The 9,760-nt window shown below is 52.5% G+C and overlaps 1 protein-coding gene and 1 long non-coding RNA gene across 16 annotated transcripts in view; both read right to left on the bottom strand.

The window, feature by feature from the left end:
* Positions 1–5,407, bottom strand: part of LOC121039607 (uncharacterized) — an 82,236-nt gene extending 76,829 nt beyond the window's left edge. For 4 of the 15 annotated variants that reach the window (XM_040489816.1, XM_040489818.1, XM_040489817.1 and 1 more), the window contains exon 1: positions 4,958–5,407. In XM_040489816.1, the coding sequence (XP_040345750.1) occupies positions 4,958–5,071 (114 nt within the window). In that variant the 5' untranslated portion in view covers positions 5,072–5,407. Of the gene's footprint in view, positions 1–1,678; positions 1,877–3,148; positions 4,119–4,694; positions 4,744–4,957 lie in introns of those variants that run through there. The other 11 variants (XM_040489828.1, XM_040489827.1, XM_040489822.1 and 8 more) reach the window with 10 other exon arrangements.
* Positions 5,408–6,248: 841 nt separating this feature from the next.
* Positions 6,249–9,758, bottom strand: LOC121039611 (uncharacterized). The gene is made up of 3 exons (XR_005794880.1): positions 7,726–9,758; positions 7,403–7,603; positions 6,249–6,410 (listed from the first exon to the last, which is right to left on the bottom strand). It is a non-coding gene; the product is annotated as an uncharacterized LOC121039611 (long non-coding RNA).
* Between the last annotated feature and the right edge of the window lie 2 nt (positions 9,759–9,760).

Here is a 9,760-nt window from a genome sequence, read left to right as displayed (position 1 = left end):
CTCCATTCAGTCAGCACAGAGCCTGCTGCGGGGCTCAAACTCACGAACCATGAGATTATGACCTGAGCCGAAAGCAGGAGTCAGATGCTTAACCCACTGAGCCACCCGGGCGCCCCATGACTGCACATTTTAAGAGACTGACGCTGACGACATTCTCATCTGCTCTCTGCGCCCCTCCACTCCGCGTTTCCCCCCTCCATCCAAAGGTCCTCTGAGCACATGCACTCACCTGCCCCCGTGTGCCCAGGACATTGGCAGGCTTGGAGCTTACAGAGTGGCCAGAACCCTCTAGACCCGGCGCTCCTGCGATGAGGCCCTTGCTGCTTCTAGCTCCCCCACCTTAGCAGGACCACAGAAGCTTCCCGCCTCTCCCTCCGTCTCCCCCCACGAATGATGCACACTCCTCTCCCTTCTCACCACTACACCCACCGGTGCAGCACCCCCCTCTGATAAGACTCAAATGCAAACAATATCGGCTGAGCCATCCTTGAAGGAAGATGGTTCTAGAGTTAAGGGGCCGTGTACGGTTGTCTACAACCCATTTTACTTCTGAACGGTTGCAAGGACCAATTTCTGGCCCCTAGGATGGCATTTGCGTCGATGAAAAGGAAGCATTGATGTGAATGAGCTCAACAACAGTCCCAGGCCCAGCTTTATTACCGTGGCTGTCCTTAAGGGATTACTGAGTCATGGTCCTTGATAGCCGGTCAACATGCTGACTCCAAGTGGGGCATGTCCACTGAACTAGACTGGTTTTGCACAGATACCCTTCTAAGGAATCTCTCCCACCTCCTAATTACTTTTGCCCTTCAGGGTGCCGTGGTAGATAGAAACCTAGCTTACGCTCAGTGTGTCTGCTCACGAGACCATGGTGACAACGCAGAGGGCACTGTGACTGGCATGTCAACGTGAAATAGTTGGGGAGGGCCTTTACCATCTCTGCAGTGTTTGGGCAAAGCTGGACACCGCAACCTGTATCCTGGGAAAAGGGTGCAACGAATCACTAGGGCATCTTGTCAACCAGCCCGGACACACACGGGAGCTGTCAGCATCTACCTTGGTCACAGAGGTATTTCAGAGAAAGGGGGGATGTCACCTACCATCTAAAACACACCCTAGCTTTGCTTCAGCTTTTTGAAAAAATGTTTATTTGCTTATTTTCGAGACACCGAGAGAGAGGGAGACAGAGAATCGCAAGCAGGTTCTGCACTGTCAGGGCAGAGCCCACACGGGGCTCGATCCCATGAACCGTGAGATCATGACCTGAGGCGAAATCAAGAGTCGGATGCTTCACCGACTGAGCCACCCAGGCGCCCCTGCTTCGGCGTTTGATAGTAAAATCATATGGTCTCATACAGAAAGCAATGTGGCATCGTGATTTCTGTGGCTCATGGGCCCATAAGGCATGTCACCAAATGCAGCAGAGAGATGTATCATGGAATTAGAATGAACCAAAGAAGCATTCTCGCTTCAACGGGCACTAATACATGTTAGCCATTCACGATGTCGTCATAGGTTTCCCCGAAAGGGGTCTCCTGCAATAGTCCAGTACTCCAAGCTTTTCTCTGATAAAAATGAACGAACAGGAAACAACAGGAACTCTTCATGCACATGGGGGTCTTCAGAGTAAAGGTGTCTGTATCAATCAGGGTTCTTCAGAGAAACAGAACCAACAGGATGTGTGTGTAAATATGGAGTGAGATTTACTTCAAGGAATTGGCTCGCACAATTGTGGACACTTGGTAAGTCCCAAATCTAATGGGGCCAGCCAACAGGCTGGAGATGTAGAAGAGTTTCAGTTCAAGTCCAAAGGCTGTCTGCTGGCAGAGGTCCTTCTTTCTTGGGGTAGGTCAGTCTGGTTTAGGAAGGCCTTAACCTGATTGGATGAGGCCCACCCACATTAAGGAAGGCAATCTGCTATACTCAAAGTCCACTGATTTAAATGTGTTATATATACGTTATTTTCTGCCTATTATGTTTTGATATCTATAAAAAATGAAAAACAACAAACAGAAAAACCTTCCTGGTGGGGAAGACTGCCCCTCCCAGGGCTAGTGACTCTTAGAGAGAGCAAAGCCCCAGCCAGGAGCATCCTGCCATGTGTAAAATAACCCATCCAGAGCCACACTCCTCTGTCCGGCCCATGTACCCAAGGAGGCAACATTCTTCCATCTCTGTCGTCCCAGGGCAAGGTCCCAGGCTACCGGAGTCTACCCCTCCAGCCTGAAGCCTTCCGAAATCATTCAAACAAGCCAGTCCCAAACGGTGAATCCTGCCCTGCTTTGCCTTACCCTCTGAAACTCCAGTGAAAGCAGGGGCCTAACCCCTCCCCGCCCTTCTGTATTCTGCCTCCTGGCCATGCAGGCGTCTCCACGGGCCGCCGCGCAGTGCGCTGTGCCTCCGTCTCTAGGACCCGCGAGTGTCATAAACCTTGTGTCCTGGAGCCTCTTCTCAGTCTCCCTGTGACTGCACCTGACTGATCATCTCGGGGAAGACGACCAAACACTCAAGGTCAAGAACGGCACATCCAGTCACAGCCCGGAGGGGACTCAGGAGGTGCCCCACGATGGCCTGGCTGGCTGACTGGCCACCCCCAATGGGCTCTGCCCTCTGCGAAGGCTCAGTGGCTGCTGGTGTTCCATGAGCTGCTCTGCTCTGCGCTGCCTCTTTGGGGCACTGACAAGGCTTCTGGCCTGAAATCCTGGCTCGGCGGGAGGGGAGAGGTCCGCCTGCCCTCCCCCACGAGGCTGAGGCTCGCACCACAGGCTACCACTATCACAGAGGCTCCCCCGTTGGGAGGGGCTCCCCTGCCGGCTCCCTGGGGGTCAGGTGCTGTGGGCTGATCTGTAGGCGGATGAGGGCCGGGTGCCCGTGACATTGCTCAAGCGGATGAGCACCGCGTTCACGTTCATCCTCCTCGTGTTCTTCCCAGCCAGTGAGGGGGTGTTCCTTCAAGGGAAGCCCCGCCACCCGCAGGGCCCCAGGAGGGTCGACGCTGCTGCAGCCCCTTCTCCTCCGCATGTCCTGTCGCTGCTGCACTTTGTATCCCGATCCCACGGGCCGTCACGGGTCCCTTGGGGCTGTGGCTCGGCATTCAACAAAAAAGGGAAAGGAGAAGGAATATTTCGTTCCACGCCCCCTAGAATACCTGCAGAGTCTTCCTGGCTGAGGAAATTGGCCCCCAGGGTAGATACAAGGACTCAATGAGAGAGCTGTGCATAACGCCGACTCAGCGCGACAGAAATCTCCGTTTCCTCTTGTCTTGCTCTTGGAGGTGCAGCTTCGAGGAGGGGTCAGTGGTGAGGAGCCTGGCTGGCCATCTGCACGTGGCCCTCCGTCACCTCGTCCGTCTGGGTCACTATCGAGCTGGTTTTTCTGCTTGTGTGGGTTCAAGCGCCTCCGTCCGTGACAAGGAGTCTGACTCAGGGCTCAATCAGAATATCTGAAGAGGAAGAGAGAAGGTTCCCGCAGGGGGAGACTCAGAAGATCACAGCTAGAGCCATGGGAGTCGAAAGCGAAAAAGACCTCGCAAGCCATTCGTGGTGGGGAATGGGAAGGAGACGATGGTCTGGGCCCCTCTCCACCCCCTCCCGGACCCTTATTCTTCCTCCTTTAAGATCATGCCCAACATGCTAATTAAAGCACAAAATGCTTATGCAGATTCACCCAGCAAACTATCACTGGTTTCACTGAAACATCTCAACGTATCAGGTCACAAACCAAAAGCCGCTAATGGTGTCTCAGTCCCATTCCATCACGTTTGGGAAACTTCCAGTTATTAAAGAATGTCCTCTGGTTATTAAGGCGTAGGCTCATCTATTTTCAAACTTCAGTCTCACATCCTGTTGGACGTTCCTTCCCCGGAACAGGCTACACCTGAGGAGTGGGGTGTGTGAGGGCTGGGAAGGGGGTCCTACCTGGGCCCCTTTCTTCCTCATACTTGGTCCCCTGGATGGGGGTGGGGTGCATTATGTTTGCTCTTCCAGAAGAACACACTTGATTATCAGCCGGGTTTCTGGTCCACTTCCCGACACCGGCTGCTCACCTGTGCTACAGCTGTCCGGCTTCCCCCTTCTGCTGGGCTGCACTTGCTGGTTCTCCGGCGGACCCCAAGGAGCTTCCCCTACCCTGCCCCCCCCGCCCCCCCCCCCCCCCGGCATGGGGCTCAGGCTCCAACTCTCCCCACCAGCCCCCATCTTTGCTATCTTGTCACCCAGTAAGTGGCCTGCTAGAGAAAGGCAACCGGGTGACCTGAGTCCAGCCATTTCCAGTGTCCCTGCCAGAAACGCCCGGATCCTTGAATGTAAACGGCAGGTATGAGGAGCGCCCCGCCAGCACAGCACCACGCGCTCCCTCCCTCGTCTGTCCCCCGTGTCCTCTCCACGCCCCCGTGGCAGGGGCACCCTCTTCACGCATAGCTCCGTGACGCCGCAGCTGCGGACGCTGCACCTGCGGACGCCGCTGCCTCACCTGCCGAAAGGGAGCAGCACACGGTGGAGGTCTGCGCCCCCCTCCCCCCCCCGGGGATGGGGGAGGGTGAGACAGCGCAGCTCCGCCAAGGCTCACCCCGGGGACGTCCCAAAGAGAGCAAGAAACGTTTTAAGCATTTCCTTAAAACACGGTGGCCGGTGGCGACGCAGGGAAAGGAGAAACCGAGGGCAAGAGTGACTGCGTAAGACGCAGTTGGGACTCACCTTCCCTTTCCTCTCCGTTCGCCAGTGAACAGCCCTGCCGCCACCCGGCCAAGAAAGAAGCAGAAGCCAAACACTCAGCGAGGCTGGACATCCCCGCGCCTCCGGGACCGCCTCCAGCGGCTGCTCTTTAGCGGCTTCCCGAAAGCCCCGTCGGAACCCTCCCGCGTGACCACCCAGAGGAAGCCGCCTCATTCGCAATTCTCTCTTCCACCACATTTTTAAGGCAGGAAGCTGCAGGTCTCTAGCTCTGCCCATGAACTCACCGTGCAATTCTGAGGGCGGACCCGCATCTCACCAGAGGAAGCGGAAACCTGCAGGATCTCCTTCTGCAAGGGACCCAGGGGCCCGGATGAGGACTTTGCCCTCTTGGGCGCCATCTAGCGGCACTCAGTGTAACGGGGGCTACCCCTCCAGCAGCATGGTCCGGGCGCTGGGATTTTCTCAATGCCTCAAAGCCAAAGTTCTGAATAACCGACTCTCCATGATCTAATTTCCAAAACCAATCCGCTGAATACGATTTCCCCAAATTACACGTTTTGGCATAAGTTTAAATTGTCTCGAACAATTCATCAGAGTCCTTTCGCCACAAGGCAAAGGAGGATAAGAGTGGGACCAAGGGCAGTCAGAGAAAGACAAAAATCATATGACTTCACTCATATGAGGACTTTAAGAGACAAAACAGATGAACATAAGGGAAGGGAAATAAAAATAATATAAACACAGGGAGGGAGACAAAACAGAAGAGACTTAGAAATATGGAGAACAAACTGATGGTTAATGGGAGGGGTTGTGGGAGGGGGGATGGGCTAAATGGGTAAGGGGCACTAAGGAATCTGCTCCTGAAATCATTGTTACACTATATGCTGACTCATTTGGATGTAAATTTTAAAAAATAAAAAATAAAATTAAAAAAAAAAAGAGTGGGACTAAGGGGTCAAGGACTAGGATGGGGGTGGGGTGACAGGTCAGGGACTAGGATGGGGGTAGGGTGACAGGTCAGGGATCAGGACTGGGGACACAGGATGGTAGATTAGACACTAGCAGGAACACAAGAACAGAAGCAGGAGCACATGCAGAGCAGAGGCAGACGAGACACACAGCACTGGAGTCCGGAACTTCATTAAGGAGAGGATCACAAACTGACCTAGGAAACAGACACGTGAGTGTCTGAATGAACCATGAAGCAGAGACTGGGGGGAAACTATAGCAACAAAACTACTACGGTGAAGACACATGGTACACCTAAAAGTTTCACAGGTGAGACTGAACGACTGGGAAGAAGAGCCTTCAAGGTGACAGGTGAATTCAGGCACGATGTCTTCCATACAGATCTAAACACCTCTTGAGGAATGGGGACCCAACCAGCTCCTGGAGATCCCTGTGCATCAAAAAATCCCAGGTGACTGTACTGATCACCGTGGGCTGCAACAGCAAACGTCTGCACATCTCAGTGTCTTAGCGGAGCCAGAGGTCTGTGTGCACCTGGCTATGCGGCCTCTTCCCCGGGAGGCAGGCTGGTTCCACGCATCTCGCATCCGAGACGCACGGGTCCCGGCCGGTGGCCGCCGCTGGCACGCTCTCCTCATGGAAGCTGAGTGCCGAGGGGCTGAGCTGAGACATGACGCAGTCACTTCGTCCCCGTTGGCATCCGGTCAGGCCCTGAGTCAGCAGACGGGATTGTAAACTGCATCGATTGAGAGGCATTGCAGAGCATGGCTAAGAGAAGGCATGTTAGAGCATGTATTAGCCATGATTTTCATCTTCCCTACCCAGATGCTTTGATGCTGGGGCCTTGATCACCCTGTAGGGAACCCCCTCCCAGAGCTGGCCATTTCCTAGGGACGGCAAACAATTGCCCGTGGACTTTTCTAGTGCAAACCACCCAGTCCAGATCCCACACCCCAACCACCTCCTCCATCAGGCTCTCACACCCCAGGCCACTCTCCACCTGCCCTACAACCCCAGGGCAGGGGCCAGACAAGGAGGGGCGGCCCCAAGCCCGGGAGGCCGCCGGTTGTTCGGACTCCCCAGTCCTAAACCTGCATCCCTTGCCTCATCCGCTCCTTCCCGTGGAAACCCCAATAAAGACCCATGCCCACAGTCCCCTGTGCCTTCTGCCCGCTCTCTGGCCCTGCTCCCCACCCCAGATGTTCCCAAGTGGTATACCCTTCCTCATGGGATCGGTGAACAACAAACTATCTTTTCAATGGCAACAGTCTCCTGATCTGTTGGCCTCACTGCATCTCAAATTTTCTATCAATTCACTGTATTTTGAGGCAAGGAACAACCTCATCTACCAGAGCATCTGTTGAATCAGGCTGTCCTTAGGCCCATGGCTGGGAGTACAGACAGCATTAAACTCCCCTCAATGATTCAGGGTGAGGCACGCGCCTCAAAAACGGATCCGTGGCCAACACGACACCCGGAGAAGCCAAGCGAAACCCTGGCTTTTTTTTCCTCCCGGATGTTAGTTAATGTTAGTTTGTTATTAACACGTCCAGTGGAAACTGCACCTACGAATTCCACCACCTTGTTTGCTAGCTCTTACAAAATAGTAGACCACGGCAATTTGTTTAGACCCAAGAAATAGACACCAGTGATGGAATCGCCCATTTATGGGTTCCTCGAGGGCAGTGGCCAAGCCATGCACTCTTCCCTCACTTTCCCAAGGTCTCGCGAACCTCACTGCACGGTATAAGAGACTGCACCTGCTTCCCCTGGGGGACATGGCCTGGTGTGTGAGAACAGAGGGGCACGGCCATTGCTCCCAACACACGCCATGCCCTGCAGACCTGCAGATCCCAGAGGGGGTGTTTCCAAATTCACCCACAGCAAAGCACACCCGTGAGCTTGGGCCCGGCCTCTGTGACCTCTCACACCTTTCTCTGCTCATAGTGGCAATTTGTGACCTAAAATTCGAGAAGACAGGATCAAAGAAGAGAAAGCACACCCCCGCCCCCTCGGTCCTTCATTTAGGACACAGGTGGCTTTTCTCCATGCTCATGCTCTGTTCTAAGTGTCACACACTTACCAAGTTGAGCTGTGGGTTCCTCTACTTACAGGGAGACCGTGTGTAAGCACAACTCTGTGATGTGGAGAAAGGTGGAAACCATGCACATTTCTCAGCATTTACTCTCTCCCACTGGGTTTGAGGTGTTTCATGTCCTCTCCTGCTGTGACCATATAATCAGATTTTCTACAAATCTGCAATCCAGACTGTCCCATCTGTGGATCCTAGGAAGAGATCCCTTAAGAGCAAGGCAGATGGGGTTAGTTTCTTATGCATAGTTAGCTCAATGCAGCAACCAACCTAGGAGCTGTCTTAATGCCATTAGAGTTTGAACACAGTGTCTATCGAATCCACACTGGGTATTTTAACAAAGAGAATTTAATGTGGGGAACTGGCTAAATGAACTGGGAGAAATGGAAAAGCCAAAAAGGCACAGCAGCTCCCACCCCAAGGACTGGGAGAAGAGAGAGAGCTCGGGGCTCTCAGAAACTATAAAGAGCCCCACACGGCCAACACTGCCACTCTGGTGCCTCGTACGGTGCCATGTGCTGGTGCTGGGGATGCTGCACCTTCCACTTCTTCATGGAGAAAGTAGCAAAGTCGTATGGCAGAAAGGTGGGCACCTGAACATGGAAGGAATCTGTGGTTGCCTTTTCCAGTCTAACACAAAAGGGTCAGATGCAGGGTAGGGCATTTACACATTAGCAATACACAATCCTTCAGTTTCTGAGATTTCTGCACGACCCCATGCCCACTCACCATCTGTCATCCCATCGCTATCATTTGGGGTGGGAACTGCTATTTTCTGACTGAAGGCTAGCCTCCAGGGACAATAAACCTTTTCTCCATGATGTTTTCCACTTTTCCTTTCAACACCACCCCCCCCCCCCCCACGAAGCTTCAAGGAAGGACACATTAACTGTGGCTCTTATTCAAACTGCTGCTGTCCCAGGAGACATACCCTCCTTCAAACTTCTAAGTCATTGGATTCTTTTTGTAATGTACAAAATATAGGATACATGTATATCCCTCAAATAATACCTGGGAATTAAGGAAAAAATTTTTTTTTCTAAACATGAAATGAAGAAAGTATGGAATACCAGAATGATCTCTCCCCAACCATAAACACTCTCTACCCCCAACACTAATTTCTATACCTGATTTCAATTTTATATTCCTCTTCTAGTAGAGGACAGTCCTGCTTCCAACGTGTACAAATAGCAATATACTGCCTTTTCAGGAAAACCAGAAAAAGGAGGATCTGGGAACTGGAGGTGAATAAAAGGAGAGGCTGTAGTAGACAAAAGGGACTTTTGTCAGTGAGGTTTTGGGGAAAATGAAGCTGAAGGAATGAAAACCCAGGCTTTAGAATTGCCCCCTTGTATCGGCTTCGAGGGAAGACAGTTCAAGAGGTTTACAGGAGGTTGTGATCTCCGGTACTGCAGCTGAGTCTCTGAAGCAGGGAGACACCTAGAGTGCAGAATTTGCAGTTGTGATGAGAAAACCAGACACGCACTGACAAGTGAATGGAAGCGGCTGTGGTAGGACCGGGAGCCTCTTAGGACAAACAAGCATGCTCTTCACTGAAACAAAGCATTTCATGACAATCAGTGGAGCCGTAGGGAAGAACCCAAGATGTCTTTGTGGCTTCAGTGGCTTTAGTTTGGCAAATAAGTATCACAGTAGGTAATCACTGTAGGTCTCCTTGCTTTGTAGATTCACTGGGTGGTCCAACTCCATGCTTCCCCTTCAAGATGGTAAGTTCTTCCACTGTGGCTTTTCCTACTACAGGGCTTTTGGAGGGAAGGGGGCAGTAGTCCATCGAATTAAACCGGTGTGATCAGTACAGCAAGATCCTACGGAAGTGGCAAACGTGTCCTTGACTCAAGAATGGTGGCTGGAAAACTCCCCCCAGAATAAATAGAAGGAATAGTTTGGCTAATTGCCTGCTTTAGGCGTTAAAGACCCCAAATTCATCATCACCACCAGCATGCCTGAATACCACTTCTTCCATAAATTGTACCGTAAACAGCACACGGATATAGGTGGACTGACG

Source organism: Herpailurus yagouaroundi, unplaced genomic scaffold, assembly GCF_014898765.1.
Source record: "Herpailurus yagouaroundi ecotype Mexico unplaced genomic scaffold, PumYag 181, whole genome shotgun sequence".
NCBI classification, from domain to species: Eukaryota; Metazoa; Chordata; class Mammalia; order Carnivora; family Felidae; genus Herpailurus; species Herpailurus yagouaroundi.
Note: the sequence above shows the minus strand (reverse complement) of the source record. Positions and strands in the feature narration are given on the sequence as shown.